General features: G+C 37.1%; 1 protein-coding gene across 1 annotated transcript in view; it reads right to left on the bottom strand.

Annotated features, from left to right (window-relative positions):
• The window catches only part of abat (4-aminobutyrate aminotransferase), a 30,192-nt gene that overhangs the window by 8,700 nt on the left and 3,891 nt on the right, over positions 1–17,601 (bottom strand). The window contains exons 2-10 of the mRNA XM_086288320.1: positions 9,482–9,624; positions 7,966–8,063; positions 7,841–7,870; positions 4,656–4,773; positions 3,213–3,262; positions 2,313–2,393; positions 1,933–2,025; positions 929–991; positions 738–801 (exon numbers count right to left, since the gene is read on the bottom strand). Coding sequence (XP_086144446.1) covers positions 738–801; positions 929–991; positions 1,933–2,025; positions 2,313–2,393; positions 3,213–3,262; positions 4,656–4,773; positions 7,841–7,870; positions 7,966–8,063; positions 9,482–9,551 — 667 coding nt within the window. The 5' untranslated portion in view covers positions 9,552–9,624. The remainder of the gene's footprint in view (positions 1–737; positions 802–928; positions 992–1,932; positions 2,026–2,312; positions 2,394–3,212; positions 3,263–4,655; positions 4,774–7,840; positions 7,871–7,965; positions 8,064–9,481; positions 9,625–17,601) is intronic.

The following is a 17,601-nucleotide window of genomic DNA, read 5'->3' as shown; positions in this document are numbered from 1 at the left end:
TGTGCAAATCCAGTGAACTACAAGAAGTAAAGTACTAACCAAAAAAGGTTTCTCCACCAAGTAATACGTTGTGTTTTGTGTAGCGACCTGTATTTTTATGTATCATTACTTACTTAATGACATGCAAATAAGTTTACAACTTTTATGTAATTCATTTTTCTGGAGTTCTGGTTGATAATCTGTCTCTCTTCATTAAAATGAAACTACCATACAATTAGAGATTAATTTCTTTTTAAATGAGCAAACTTACAAATTCAGGCAAAAATCAAATAATGATTTCCCCAGTTGTACAAAGAGCACACTGACTTGAGTCTAAAGTTTCAAACTGACATCATACAGGATTAAATACATACAATGCTTGTGTATCTGTGAAAAGCTATAAAAATGCTACATGTGGACCCTTGAGCTTTCAATTTTTACATGTTTGAGGTGTTATTAATCAAACTTCTATTTTTATAGCACAGGCTTTTGTATGATAACAGCTGGGTTGTTTTGCATCACTGAGCAATCTGCCTGGACCGTTTCCAATCCCTCAGATGAAAAAGTATTTATAATGTGCCAGTGTATTATTATGCATGAACTGTTTTACAATAAAACAGTTGTAGTGTACCAGCTCAAATTTGGGTATAAAAACATGAATTCAGTTTGTTATTTGTTCAATAAATACCACTGTAATTGTTTTATGACAGGTGCTGTTGTTTTAACAGTAGCAAAAATGTATACAGTATTTAACATACCTAATGTTCTTCCATGGAAACCCCCCATGAAAGATAAAATACTGAGTTCTGGACAACCTGGTGCCTGAGATCAAAAGACATAAGGATTCAATGACACTAAGCAAGAGAAAAGACAAACATCAAGTAATAAGAAGCAAATATTGAGTCCAATATGGCAGGAAAGTGGTGAATAACTTAATGAATAGTGAGACCTGGTTGATCATGGAGGTGTTCAGTTCTTCATTAGTTGGTGTGTTTGGGCCTCGTTCTTTGTTCTAAGTAAAAAAAAACCCCACAGAGATTAAATTCATTTTAATTCCAACTTGTTGGTTTACATTTTTTTTCCTACTCAATACAAGACATTTTCTACACTACCGTCTTTTTAAGGACAGCTATCTCCTGTGGTGACCTTTTGTTTGCTTTAGGTTTTGTGTTTTTGTCCGAGATTTGGATTCAGTTGTCTGTTATAGTGTTACGATCAAATAATATTACTGATAATAGAACATCACAGAACATTACTACAAACCCAATTCCAATGAAGTTGGGATGTTGTGTAACATGTAAATAAAAACAGAATAAAATGATTTGCAAATCCTTTTTTACCGATATTCAATTGAATACACTACAAAGAAAAGATATCCAATGTTCAAACTAATAAACTTGTTTGTGTTGTTGTCGTGCAAATCTTCACTCATTTTGAATTTGATACCTGCAACATGTTCCAATAAAGCTTGGACATGTTTACCACTGGGTTATATCACCTTTTCTTTTAACAACACTCAATAAGCGTCAATAAGAACTGAGGACACTAATTGTTAAAGCTGTGTAGGTGGAATTCTTTCCCATTCTTGGTTCATGTACAACTTCAGTTGCTCAACAGTCCGGGGTCTCCATCGTCATATTTTGCACTTCATAATGCGCCACACATGTTCAATGGGAGACGGGTCTGGACTGTAGGCAGGCCACTCTAGTACCTGACTCTTTTACTACAAAGCCACGCAGTTGTAACACATGCCGAATGTGGCTGTGCATTGTTCTGCTGAAATAAGCAGGGATTGTCTGGCTTGGATGGCAGCATATGTTGTACCTTTCAGCATTAATTGTGCCTTCACAGATGTTACCCATGCTATGAGCACTAACACCCCCCATACCATGTGGTCACCAGATATAATTTAACATGGTGTTAACAAATTAAATCAAATTTGCACTCACTTACCCTATACCAGATAAAAATAGCTTTGTAAGCATTTTCATTGGAGCAAGCACCACAGGACATTGTCTGAACACGAGTCATTCCACTAGGTGCCACCTGACAGAAAGCAAAGTAGGAGTAACAAGGATTATCATTATTATCATTGCACAGCTACCATTATCTGCAGAAATAGCAATAAAGGCAAATAATACATTATGGAGTTACATGAAAACTAGAATGTAAGAACAACCTGTACACAAATTTAAATTCTAAATGTGTGTTAGATAGTTGTTATCCATGAATTTTAAAATGTACTGTTTTACAAAAAAAAGCAGAAAAAATATTAGTGTGATAGCTCAAATTTGGGTATAAAAAGATAAACTCAGTTTTTGTGTGTTTCTCACTGAGAGAAGACTTTCGGTGATTTTGTCTGGAAAGTTCTCAGGTGGCAGGATTCCCAAGGCTGGCCGATTCACAAATGTACTCTGAAGAAAGACAAAAATATCTAGTACATGCAAATACGCAGAGTCTTGTTCAGACTTTTTCAAAAGGATGTTACATGTACTTACATATATGTCCTACTTGTTAAATCCCAAACCAAAACAAATATTAGGATTTACATTCACTTTAAAAACCATTTGTTGTTTTACACCTCACCTCTCCTCTGAGAACATACAGGAAGCTCAACATTAGACATAAGAATGATGAAAACACTCAGTGGACACATATGTTGGAGGTGCCACTTTCATGTTCCAGTCAGAATATTTATAATAAAACAAAAAACAGAATGAGATTTGAGTCATGGTCCTTTAGCCCTGAGTTGAATTGTTGTCTAATGCCTTTATTTTTCAGTGCTGTGTCCACTTAATACTACACTATATAACTTTCTAACACTTATTAATAAAAAAAAGCATAGCATTATTGAGGCACTGCAAATTATTTAATCCCAACACAGGTTATTCTATCTATATAACCATATGCTTAGCTAAAATTGTGATCTATGAGTTCTATGGAGGTAACTGTGTCTTGAGATCATGGATGATGATTCTACACCAAAAAATCATCATATGATCATTGTCCAGCTTGCTTACACACAGTGGCATTGTGAGGAAAGATTGTAACTGCTGTATGATGTCAGAACTGTGGTAGCTTAGCATAATTTACCCTAAACTGCTCTAATGGAAATCACAATTGTCTGTATAAAACACAGAATGCAATTCCTTTGACTACTGTATACTTAATCATTCACTGCAATGCCATCTGCTCCATATCTTTATTTTCCCTGATAAAAGAAACGAACTTACCAAATTGTTTGGATTGGTCATCACTTTGAGGAGAGCAGGGTGGTTGTAGCCTATAGGAGCACACAACAGGAGTGGTTTTACAAAGGAAGGTGCATCGCATACACCATTTCCTTCAAGTATGCTATTAAAATAAGTATTATTAGTTTTATTGGAAAGTATACAAGTAAACTACGTATATCCCTGTTATCGTTGGACAAACCACAGTGGAAATGCAAAGTAGCTCAGTGTATCAAAATTGACTCCGACAGTAATACAGTACAACAAGTCTAATGGCAGCAAAGTGACCACATATATAATTGATCCAATTGTATCAAAAGAACCAGTAAACACCATAGTTATCTATGATTTGCCCTGCTTTAAAAAATAAAAAAGCAACATCATGATAGTTAATCAGTATTTGTCTGTTAAGCTCCTCGTTTGCACCAACAAGACGCTTGCCATATATGTAATACTGCCTTTAAAACCAGTTTTCAATTGAAAAACAGATATAGATTACAGATGAGACACAGTAGTCCCCATTGCTTTTTAGACTTGAGTTAACTAGATGAAATGGAAAAACATTTGAAATCATAAATTATGACACAAAAAACTTTCTTAACATTAGAAAAATTAATAATGATAATACATTTTAAGCATGCAGCCATTCATCTACACCAGCGGTCCCCAACCCCCGGGCCTCGGACCGGTCCGTGACTCGTTTGGTACTGGACTGCGAGAGTTGAGGCTCAGGGCTGAAATGTATAGTTTTCAGGGTTTTTAATCGGTTTTCAGCGTTATTTTGTTATCGTTTTTATCATTTACTCGGTTTTCCTTGGTCTTTTCATGTGTGTTATGAATAAATTTTCTTTTTTTCGGTACCGGTACTAGTTTTATTTTGTTGTATTTATCCGCAACACCTTAAAGGCCGGTCCATGAAAATATTGTCGGGCATAAACCGGTCCGTGGCGCAAAAAAGGTTGGGGGCCGCTGATCTACACAGCCAGCTACATATAGTTTTTTCTGATGGATGTTAAGGTAGACTCCTTTACACACACACACACACACACACACACACACACACACACACACACACACACACACACACACACACACACACACACACACAGAGAAAGAGTACAAACTGAGGGCTTATATGCAAATTATGTTTTTCATACTAACTTGTCTTAAGTACAAAACCATTGCACTTTACACTGAGTTAACATAGCCTGGCAGAATTTGTGATTTTTTTGGCCATTTTTCAGACAATATAAATTAAAATTCAAAAACGTCTTTCACTCATGGCTCATGGCTGGGTGAAACCATTTATTATCCAACCATAGTGTCTGCCCTTTTTCAATGACAGCTATGCAATATAAAATAACATTTGTTATGATTATAGATTTCATCCCTGTCTCACAATTCAACAATCTAAACTGAAGTTATTACATAAATATCTGTACTAACCAATTGGGATGGAAGAAATCTGAGTGTAGATATCCAGCATGCGATTCCCATCCACATCCACTAGGTAGTTCCCTTTGCTCTCCTCATAGTTACAGAAAAAGTTGATGGCACCAGTATTCTGGGGAAAAACATGTTATGTATTAAAAACCTCACATGGTACTTACGATTAAGAGTATAAAGATATTCATAAATTATTCTCGAGTCTGGAATATGATAACAAAAAGTCTGTAAAGACAAAAGCAGCAAGTTATTTGCTATAAAAAACAGTGCAGTTTAACAAAACAGCACAGTTTAGCATATGTTTAGAAAATAAATTCAGCCTATTATGGTTCTTGAAGAATCTTATGTTGAAGGTAAACATAACGCCTTCAATTCATTCTGCATTTGTAACCTTTTAACAGTCTTTCTAGCATGCTTCAAAGTTTCCTTGAAAATTATTAATAACTTTATTGTTACTACAATACAAACAATTAGAATAAAATTATATCAAAATCCACACACAAACACCTGCACAATATGAAGACATCACTTGCATAATGCCATCTCTGGTATCACTGAGCTTCAGATACGACAGAAGCACCATATAACCTTAAGAGTCGATGGTGCTAAAAAAAAGAGGGAACAGCATATTGTGCTCCAGGAATTATTTATGTAGTTCACTGACTTAACATACTTACAGACCCAATCTACCAACACACACACAGAAGCATGGCATAGTCATTGTAGCTAGAGAAAAAGTATTACAATTTCAAGAGAATATGTATTACTATCAATTAATATTTAAAGGCAAACATGTTAGAATAAGCTGACAGAGCTCTCGTAGGACATCCTATCTGTATGTCATACTTAGATGCGGTTTTTGCTTATTTTGGCCTGAATACAATGAGCCATTTGAACATTTGAGGTCACAGTTTGTCTGACTGCCTTTCTAAAACATGTCTAGGTTTGTGTGTGTGTTCCACATTTTTGTTTGTAATGCTGAAAAGTTTCATACAATGATGAGTGTAGTTGTTGCCTCAGTGTCACTACATACCTACTAACTACAGTAGAGACCTACTACGGAAGATAAAGTGACTTTTAAAAATGATATACAGTGGGGCAAAAAAGTATTTAGTCAGCCACCGATTGTGCAAGTTCCCCCACTTAAAATGATGACAGAGGTCAGTAATTTGCACCAGAGGTACACTTCAACTGTGAGAGACAGAATGTGAAAAAAAAAAATCCATGAATCCACATGGTAGGATTTGTAAAGAATTAATTCGTAAATTAGGGTGGAAAATAAGTATTTGGTCACCTCAAACAAGGAAAATCTCTGGCTCTCACAGACCTGTAACGTCTGCTGTAAGAAGCTTTTCTGTCCCCCACTCGTTACCTGTATGAATGGCACCTGTTTGAACTCATCATCTGTATAAAAGACACCTGTCCACAGCCTCAAACAGTCAGACTCCAAACTCCGCCATGGCCAAGACCAAAGAGCTTTCGAAGGACACCAGGAAAAGTATTGTAGACCTGCACCAGACTGGGAAGAGTGAATCTACAATAGGCAAGCAGCTTGGTGTGAACAAATCAACTGTGGGAGCAATCATCAGAAAATGGAAGACATACAAGACCACTGATAATCTCCCTCGATCTGGGGCTCCACGCAAGATCTCATCCCGTGGGGTCAAAATGATCATGAGAACGGTGAGCAAAGATCCCAGAACCACACGGGGGGACCTGGTGAATGACCTGCAGAGAGCTGGGACCAAAGTAACAAAGGTCACCATCAGTAACACACTACAACGGCAGGGAATCAAATCCCGCAGTGCCAGACGTGTTCCGCTGCTGAAGCCAGTGCATGTCCAGGCCCGTCTGAAGTTTGCCAGAGAGCACATGGATGATACAGCAGAGGATTGGGAGAATGTCATGTGGTCAGATGAAACCAAAGTAGAACTTTTTGGTATAAACTCAACTCGTCGTGTTTGGAGGAAGAAGAATACTGAGTTGCATCCCAAGAACACCATACCTACTGTGAAGCATGGGGGTGGAAACATCATGCTATGGGGCTGTTTTTCTGCCAAGGGGACAGGACGACTGATCCGTGTTAAGGACAGAATGAATGGGGCCATGTATCGTGAGATTTTGAGCCAAAACCTCCTTCCATCAGTGAGAACTTTGAAGATGAAACGAGGCTGGGTCTTCCAACATGACAATGATCCAAAACACACCGCCCGGGCAACAAAGGAGTGGCTCCAGAAGAAGCATTTGAAAGCCCTGGAGTTGCCTAGCCAGTCTCCAGACCTCAACCCCATAGAAAATCTGTGGCGGGAGTTGAAAGTCCGTGTTGCTCGGCGACAGCCCCAAAACATCACTGCTCTCGAGAAGATCTGCATGGAGGAATGGGCCAAAATACCAGCTACTGTGTGTGCAAACCTGGTAAAGACCTATAGTAAACGTTTGACCTCTGTTATTGCCAACAAAGGTTATGTTACAAAGTATTGAGTTGTATTTTTGTTATTGACCAAATACTTATTTTCCACCCTAATTTACGAATAAATTCTTTACAAATCCTACCATGTGAATTCATGGATTTTTTTTTCACATTCTGTCTCTCACAGTTGAAGTGTACCTCTGGTGCAAATTACTGACCTCTGTCATCATTTTAGGTGGGGGAACTTGCACAATCGGTGGCTGACTAAATACTTTTTTGCCCCACTGTATCATGTTATTAAAATGCAATATACTAAAAAATGTTCAGTTATTAATGTACAAACATAATCAGTGAAATAATTTCCAAAAAAAATATGCAACCCCTGAAAAACACACACACAAAAAAAAAAGACCAGTTCACCAGTTTCCAATGCCAACTTTTGTTCAATAAATATTTTCTGCATATCCACCAAAAGCAGCCAGCTTGTTATAGCCTGAACATGATTAAAAATATTGAAATTTGTTCAGGTATTTCTTTTAGATTACAAAGTTGCTGAACATCTTGCAAATGTGATGACTGCATAATTTTTGCCAGCGGTTGTAGGAGATCAGTATCCAGAACCAGTATCAACCGAAACAAGGCATTCAGTAAAAACAAATAAATAAACTCATATATAAAAGGATGGAGAAGTACTCTTGTTGTATTTATGCTGTTGTAGACAATCATGCTCAACTGTAAGTAGCAGAAACCACAAATACTAACACACACATCTCACCTGTATTTGTCCCAGTTGTTTCATCAGCTCCTAGAAATAGAAAGAGAGAGAAAAGCTTTTGATTGCAATAAATGTGTCTGTGTGTGTGTGTGTGTGTGTGGTGTGGTGTGTGTGTACACCATTACTTGTGATCGTGGACCAGGGACTGTAGTTGTCATGGAGGGTCCATCGTAGTCAAACTCCACCTGTGTCTTTGCTGCTGCTTTGCTGACATATCTGCAACCTTGTGGAGAAACCACAAAAAAGTTCATAAATGTGTGGGTGTGAGGGGTGTAATATTTGGTACTTATTTTGTGGTCATGTCCTGGTGTTTTACATGTGGTGCCAGCCATGATAGAAACAAATAAAGTGCTGGCAACTTTTGCTTCTTTGTTATGATTTTTTAAAGGCAAATATACTCTAATACTGTCCCTAACTATGTCCTCTGTCCTGGATAAGCTCAGGGCAGCTTGGGAGCAAATAAGGAAATTTATATTTTTCCATAGTTATATCTCAAACAACTATACAACAAAATCCATAGTATCTGCCCCGACCGTTACAGTGTCCTCTATCCCGGTAACTCTGACTCACAGTTGAAAAACAAGATAAGCCCAGAAACTAGTTCTTACTGGTTCTGGACAATTTGGGGTCATCTTTACTGAGCTAGCGGTTACAGCAACAAGTTCTGTGAACTGAAATAGCTCATCTCATGAATGACTAGGCTGTTAGTTGATCTACTATCAAACAAGCAAAGATAAGGTTTAAAGCTCATATCAGTGCTCCGCTGGACATTTATACCAACCGTTTATGAAGCAGTTGCAGGTGAACACTTTCTTGAGATAAATTTAGTTGCTCCAAAACACACATTTATATATAGTTAGTCCACACGCTTGGGAACAGCAACACTTTTTTGTGATTTTGCTTCTGCACACAACCAGACTGGAATTAAAATGAACAAAATAAGTCTGTACTTCAATCACATCTTGAAGGGCAGAGCTTCAACTTTAAATCCACAGTTGTTGTAATGCATTAATTATTTATAGCATATTATACAGTCTAGACAGCTTCCTCTTTCACATTGTTTTACTATATAAAACAGCCTTTATGGAGACGCCTGTCACAAATCCAGTTTATCGGATAACGGCAGCTGTCTGTAGACAGATTTTGCCAACGCAATAGTGTCCCATGTGTAGTGAATAATTTACTTGTTACTCAGATTTACAGTAGTATGTCTGGCTTCGTGGTTATGGACAGAAGACCTTTGACACACCACTCAGTCACTCATCTTGGAAAAGCACAAACATGTGTATTGATAAGCACATCCTCCTTCGGTTTAAACATTTACACTGATTACACAATGCTATTCTGCTTTCACTGCTTTACCCATGAGAGGTATTAAAATTGTATTTTCAGATGAGACATTTCAACTAAAAAAAATCATCTGAAAATTCTTAAAGTCACTTTGAAATAAGCAATACATTCCTCACATGTGGAAAAGCTTAGCCTATTAGCTGTGGCACTAATATGGCTGGAAGAATAAGATTAATTTACACAATGGTCCAAACAGTTTTAAGACACTCTCCAACACTGGTAACACATCTTTACCTACTGAATGTTATATCCTGACTAGAAAACAAGGATCTGGTGTAGTGCTAGATTTACCTGAAGCACTGAGCCACACGTTTTTCTGCAGAGAGAAAGCCAGCTGACGACTGATCAAGGAGGTTGCCATGGCAAAAAGCCACAGTCAAAAAGTGTGAGAGACAGGCAAAAAGTGTGCTCAGCTTCTAACGTCTCCAAGTCACCTATAAAAACAAAGGAAAGAAAGAGGGAAAGGGGAAGAAGGGGGAAGGGGGGATCAGAGAGAGCAGAGAGGTGCAAAAAAGCAAACAAAAAAAAGCACATTAACTTTATTAAATAAACAAGAATGTGGCATCTGTCACAGCAGAGGAGTCAAAAGTGTAGGTTTTTTACAAAGTCATTCTAGCAGCAAGTCTCATATCTATGCAATCTTGGATTAAATCCTGGGGTATCTTGAAGCCACTATCTAAAAGAATGGAGAGAGAGCCAAAACTCTTTAATTTAATAATCACCAGAACATAAAAACAAACACGGGGTAGAGAATGACCAATCAAAATAATTGCAAATGGCTTCAAATAGTTTGTGATTTTGAACCAAAATGAGGTTTTTCAGTGACTTCACATCCAGTGATGGGTGAGTATTCCCCTTTATCCCTAAACTATGCTTCTTCTGTGGAAACCTGTGAAGCATTCTTTCCACACCCGACCATATTTAACTGAATTCTGTAGGACCCCAGCCTCGCTGTACACATATAAAAGTATTTTTTCCTTCTCCTTACCAAACCCCTCCCACACACAAGTGTTTGTGTCGTTACTTCCAGTGCCACACTCTGCTTGACCTGTCTACAGTGTAACACATTCCAAAGCAATGTGTTACTGTAAACACATTACATTCTTCAGTAAAGTAGTAACATATTACGTATTAAATTTAGTAATTACATTACAGTTACAATTATGTGAATATGAGCTCTTGAGTTGTTTGCACACTACTGGATGGAAAAAAGAAAATCAAATATAAATGTTATTTTTAAGTCAAGCGACAGCACTGGATTCACCGCTGACATCAGGTGAACTCCAGTAAGCCCTGGAAAGTATGCTCAATAATAAGGCTGCAGGTCCAGATGGATTTCCAGCAAAGAATTCTGGCAGCAGTGTTCCACACAATGTTACAGGAAATATAAGAAAATGGCAGACTACCAACAAATATGAATTCTGCCAACGTCTCCTGCTAAAACCAGGCAAAGACCCTGTTCTTCCCACCAGCTATTGTCCAATATCCCTTATCAAGGTTGACATGAAAATAATCTGCAAAGCTCTCTCAAAGAAATTAGAGAAGAAAACCTCCCTCATAATATATCCTGACCAAACTGGTTTCATAAAAGTCATCAACAGATACATGTAGATCACTTAATTTAATAGACTATTCGTGCAGTAAAAACATTGAAACCACAATATTGTCTCTAGATGCAGAAAAAGCGTTTGACAGAGTGAACTGGAAATTTTTATTTACACCTGCCCCTGCGGAGGTCCTTCTAGGGCTCTCATGGTCCACTAGATGTCTGTGGCCTGGATCTCTTCCATGCCTGCTTAATGTCCTGGGGGCTATGGCTACCCAGACCTACTATTAGACAGTGGTGATTTACTGGGAACACTATATTATATTCATATAGTATTATTCAAGGGTGTTTGAGAGTTTGATGATGTTAAAATTTGGGCAAGCCCACTACCAGAAGAACTTTTTGTTAAAATATTTGTTATTTTTTAAGGTAGAGAGTAGCACTTTAACTACTATGACAATAGTATTCTATGATAAAAAGAACTAAGGGTAGAGTGAGGCAAAGGCAGGGATGGCTGTATGCACTTTCTCCTCATTCATCATGTGTTATGTAACACTGTCTGCAGGAACAGGAAAAATCCAGTTATCTGCTTTCACAGGCTAGGAAACCTTGGCGCTTGCACACTGCAAGCACAACATACAAAGACATGCATGCACAGACAGACGGTTTCTTGGCAACGCCTCATGAACTGGAAAAAACTGGTTTTGATTGTGAAAGTTACACAAGACTGCATCTTCATATGCCAAGGGGGAGAAGAAGTTCACAGTTTGCACTGTAATAAGCTGAAATCTGAACTCAACAGGAATTCAGCAGCACTACTGTCAAATGAAATAGTTAAAATCATATGGACTTTAGTTGTGGATTATTAATTTATGTTGAGGCCCCATTCATAATAATGCTAAGTAAAAGTAATTATGGGAAGTTTTACTTTCCTGGGTTACTGAGACAAACAAACATGTTTAAAGTTGTTCAGAAATATCTCCTTTGAGCACTTGATGCAATCGAGGCTGTTAACAAGTGGTTCAGATGCTCTTTAAACACTGTAACTGTTCATTTACTTTCCTAGTCAAGCGCTGTGCAGGTGTTGTTCACATAAAAGTAAAATACATGACTATCACAGGTTCATGTTGTTCAGTCATTGCTATTTCCCAGTGACAAGAACCAAGTTAAAATGCAACTGACATTACCACCCTGTCACTATGGCAACAGCCCAGGCGCTAAATGAATATAAAGACACATTTGTATGTTTCTTGTTTCCACTGAGTAAGATTACAGAAGTGGGGCATATAATATTTCTCCTCATAATTGACAAATTTTGACAAATTTATGCCATGCAACAATCACTTTAAGTTTAATTAGCATTTGTTGAACATGAAAACCACATTGATCAGATTGATTTTATTTATAAAGCCTCCTTACATATGAAGAATCCCAGATCCAATGAACTCTATGAAACAATCATTTGTTAAAAATTCATGGAAGAATTTTTAACAAACATAAAAACATAAAAAGCCATAAGGGTGTTCTACTTTATTCTGGGGAACAAATGATTTTGTCAGAAAAATTAAATCATAGAACAAGAGTAGCTGGTGTTTGACATGCTTCCAACTGTGACGTCTGCCTTCTGTGTATGCATGTCTGTGTCTGTGTCTGTGCCTGTGTGTGTGTGTGTGTGTGTGTGTGTGTGTGTGTGTGTGTGTGTGTGTGTGTGTGTGTGTGTGTGTGTGTGTGTGTGTGGTGTGTGTGTGTGTGTGTCTCAACGATAGGGTTTTAAACCAGTGACCAGTGATCAGTAGAGTGAAGATATTTGCCCTGGTCATTATTTTAAAAACCTGCACAAGCAAACTGGGAAACATATACACTATGTACTGTTGGATGATTTCAACTCTGTGAATATCCATTCATTTTTCTATATAGGTCAATCTATTTTTCCCTTTCTGTATCCAAAATGTAAATTAGCACTAATGTTGTTCAGAGCTTTGGTGGCAGAAACCAGTGTTAATCCTGTTAATGCCGCAGTAATATCAGGTAATGGAAGTGTGAGCAAACCTTTTTGTTTATGCATTTTTTTTTAAAGAATGGGAGTGGTGATTCTATATGAGATATTTTTGGTCCCACTCAGTAGTAAAATTAAAGTTCAATTCAATTTTATTTTATTTATAATAACAACAACAGTCGCCTCGAGGTGCTTAATATTGTAAGGTGAAGACCTTAATTGTTCTACAATAAACCTATAGGAAGGAGTAATATGTGTGCAATAAAATGTGCAGTAAAATCCAAACAAAGTACCAAAACACTGCACAACAAATCAATAAAATTATTTTATAAAAAGGCAATGAAAAAAGTTAAACGCTGAGTTATTCAGAGTCAAACGCAGAGGAATAAAATTTTAAAAAAGAGTTTTAAAACAGGCAGTAATTGGGCCATCCTAACATGGGCAATGAGCTCATTCCACAAATTCGGGATAATACCTGAAAAAACTTGTTCATCCAGGTTTTAAGGACTCCTACAGATGGAGTCAGTGGTGCTGATGCATTAAAGGTCTTAAAACTGATCAAATATTCAAAAATGAACAGGAAGCCAGTGGAGGGACAATGGGATGTGTTTATGCTTGTGAGTACCAGTTAAGAGAAAAACTGCAGCATTTTGGATTGACCAAAGAAAACATTGCAACATAAAGTGCATTATAATAGTCCAATTGCATTGTTATCAGAGCATGAAGGAGATGCTCAAAAACTTAAAATAATAATGTGGATTTGGTTCTGGATATTGGACTAAAGTGATAAATGCTTTAATGAAAGAATCTATCTTATCTAGTTTAAAATTACAGTCTTGTTTCACACCAAGGTTTGTTACTGTGAGTTTAGCTGCAGAGGACCAAGTCCAAGAGAGGAGCAGCACAGGCACTGCTGGGTCAGAACATAATGACATCATAAAGCTTTCCATGTTTTCATCCATCTCCCCTAAACCATTACTGGAGTGTTTAAGGGAGACATTTCTTTTTATAGGCATGCGTGCCAGGCACATGGAAATGTGGAAGGCCATCTTTTAAAATTAAAAAAAAAAAAAAATCAATGCCAGGCACTGAAGGTAAAGGGAAAAAAGGATTAGCCAGAGAACTGATCTTTGTGGGACTCCATATGACATAGATCACCAAGATGGTAAGAAGGTTCTATGTGTTAAAAGAACCTAAACCACTCTAAGGCTATACCTTTAAGGCCCACATAGTGTTTTAATGAACCATGAGTGTGGTCTATTGTGTCTAAAGCAGCAGAGCACAAGAAAGTCAAAGTCACTTAAAAAGTAGTAAAAGATCATTAAGAATTAATAAAAATACAGATTTTGTGCTTAAGACGACTTTAAAACCAGTTTGGGAAACATCCAGAAACACAATCTAATGTTTAAGAGTACAGTTTTCTCTTAAATATTTGAAAGAAAAGGGAGCTTCAAAATAGGTTTTTAAATCAGAGAATATACTGCTGGAGTTGTTTGAAATAAGTAGGCATGACATCAAGTGAGACTGCTGTTAATGGTTACCAAGAAGAGAACTCCAGCAGAACCAGCTATCCGTTGTGACTAGCAGGAACCAGCTATGTTAAAAATGAACTCTGCCAAAATTATTTCAAGACTACACCAATGACTCATCCAGGAGGTAACAAAAGAACCCAGAGAAACATCTAAAGAACTAGACGTCTCAGTTGGGTCATAATTTAACAATAAGAAACAGTTCAGTCATCAGCTTAAACCCTGAAGGGTTATGCAGACAATGATCCAAAGGTCACCAGAATGTCCACCTGTGAAGCGTAAGAAAACCCACCAAAAAACAAAACCAAACTGTTCTCCAGAACATCTGAATTATATTTACAGTTTTTGTGTGATTGTTTGTTTGTTTTGCCTAAACCTGCAGCATTTCTGCCCTGTCCTTAAACAAACTGAACTTACTTTGACAACAAATCTGTTGTGTAATCAGCTGTGCGGTGGTACTATTGAATACAGCAGCTAAGAAATCCAAAGCACAGCTACTAACACTGAATGTATCTAATGAAACTGTAAATATATGAAATGTTTTTGTTCTGAGCACCTAAAATACTACATAAGGCTGTGGTATGAATTCTGAAACAGAACAAGGACCTCTATGAATTCTGAAGTCAGTATACACCTACTCACAAAAAGATACATCCTCTGATTAAGGTAAATACCAACTGTCACATCCATGTTAGCATCAACAACAAAGTAAATGTTACTGTTAACTGCACCGCCTCCAAATATCATGTAAATTTGTATTTTAATCTCTGCATGCCGCCACGGTGGTGGTGTACAAAGGATTGTTTTAATACTTGGATGAAAATGCAATCGATGGAGTCTAGTCTAGCGGGCTTAAGACTTTTGCACAGCAATGTATACAATATAGATTATAGCTATGGGCTAGAGTCCCAAGAAACTTAACTTAACATTCTCTGCAGATTCTCTGCTGACACCTTATTCCCTCCTCTGCACCACAAACCATCTCTACCTAGCCTCACTAGCTTTCTCTCCAAAATGCTTGACCTGAGTTGTCCTTCTGATATACCCATTTCTAATCTTGGTCATTCTCAGGGAAATTCTTAGCATCTTCAAATCTGCTACCCCCAGTTCTGCCTCCTGTTATTTTGTTGCCACAGTCTTTAAACCATATATCATAGCATATCTCACTCCCATCTTGTAAACTTTCCCTTTAAATCTTGCTGGAATCCCTCTGTCACAAATCATCCCTTACACTTGTCTCCGCCCACTCCATCGTGCCTGAAATCTCCTCTTCATCTCACTTGTGCACTGTCTATAGTTTCACTATGCTAGTATTCTATTTGTAAATCAAGATCTTCAAAGTTCAAAATGTTAACCCATTGAGAGAACAGCTCGACACTATGTTATGTAAAAAAAGGCCAGGCAAACCAACTGTGTTAAGTACTTAAGAAATCAGAGGGCATTAATGTTTGGGGGTTCCAAGTCATTCCATGTCAAATCATCCAAGTCTTCTGCTCAACCTTCTGGTGTGTTAGTCGACTTTCAGACCTCTGCAAGCTGTTTGAACACAAATATCTCAAAGACTCTTAAAGAAAAAAGGCCTTAAATTGGGATCCCCCCACTGACATGACCGCTGTTGCACCGGGAAAACCTCCACCCGCCCCACTCCTGCTAAACAGTTGACAACAGAGTTAAGAGCGACAGGACTCGGTGCTGCTGAATCTTTGATTCTATTTATTGTTTGCTGAGTTTAACTTATTTTATATGCTGGAATATGCAGAAAATAGGTTTAAATATTAAACTAATGTCTTAAGTGAAAGACTGCTGCATATAATTTCATATTTGCTTAATGCAAAGTGCATAAAGTTAAAAGATTAAAACTCATAAAACAATTTTTTAAAAGAGACTTTTTCATTTGAGCCAATTTTATATGATGGATTATGCATAAGAAATAGAACTGGGCTGAAAGGTCTATTGCTTTATATATATATATATATATATATATATATATATATATATATATATATATATATATATATATATATATATATATATATATATTTTTTTTTTTTTTTTTTAAATTACAGACTACACAGTGGCTCATTCAGAGGAAGAAATGATGTTGACCTGCTGACTTTATAAACCATTACAAAATCATTACAATTATGTCGTACACTCACAGCTGATTGATAAACCAGCAACCATAAAACCAGACTATATATGACTGCAGAAACAAGCCATAATGCAATCACGCACATGCATTATTACACGCATTGCAATCTATTTTGTGATCTCATTTGAGAGGCAGCGAGCACCTAATGCAGTAACACTTTAGGCTGAAATGAAAGTGATCATCACCATCACCCTCTCCTCTTTGTGTTGTTCATTGAGCCCCTGAGACAATTAGTAAGGTAACAAAGTTGTTGTTTTCCTGATGGAGCCAGAAACAGAGTTTTTACAGAGTTATGGCTTTCTTTGGAAAACTGTCAGGTTACAAAATCAATATATGAAAAACACAGGCTTTGACATTAAAATGTATTGACTCAAAGAACAGCTACAGCTTCAATCTCTGTTGGGATGCTGAATTGCTTAACTACCCAACAAAACTTTCACAAGCCAATCACAATCCCTTATCCTATTAAATAAAATCAAACTTGCAAAGATGGAACCTTATACCATTTTTAAATCTAAACACAAAGATTATCGCTGTCAACATGAATATCCTCCCCTGCCTTTCATACATCCTTGAATCCTATCAGTAGACATACAGTAAGCGATAATCAGTTTAGCAATTGGGACAAAGGGATTATCTGGCAGGGAAAGAAACCTAGAATCAGTTTCAGCGTGTTGCAGCTGGGAAAAGAAAGAAGGGATGGCTCTACCATGCTGAAGAAGCTACTACCTTGCAGCACAATCAATTCCTCTACTTCATTGGTGCTGTGGAGATCAGGGAAATTATTTTACTGCTATTGTTAATAATCATCATCATCATTACGATTGCACTAATAATATAATCTACAGTGTTGATATTGCATTCAGATGTTTAAACTAGAGATGGCACGATACCACTTTTTTATGTCCGATACCGATATCATAAATTTGGATATCTGCCGATACCGATATGAATCCGATATAGTGTGTTTTAATCAACAAAACAGTTTTTTTTAAATATCTTGCTGCATTTTGTATAAGTTCATACTCAAGTTTAAAACAACAACTACACTAAAGCTATTCTGTTATACCTGTATGCAAAAAAACCCCAAAAATAAATAAATAAAAAATAGGGAACCACCCCTCACGCTCCACCTCATGATGCTTAATCGACGTAATCAACCTTAATTTGATGCAGTGTGAAAAAAAA

Source organism: Aulonocara sp. 'chitande type north' Nkhata Bay, linkage group LG4 (genome assembly GCF_057382095.1).
Source record: "Aulonocara sp. 'chitande type north' Nkhata Bay isolate Kocher_YH1m ecotype deep benthic linkage group LG4, A_spYH_male_GT1.1, whole genome shotgun sequence".
Taxonomy (NCBI): domain Eukaryota; kingdom Metazoa; phylum Chordata; class Actinopteri; order Cichliformes; family Cichlidae; genus Aulonocara; species Aulonocara sp. 'chitande type north' Nkhata Bay.
Note: the sequence above shows the minus strand (reverse complement) of the source record. Positions and strands in the feature narration are given on the sequence as shown.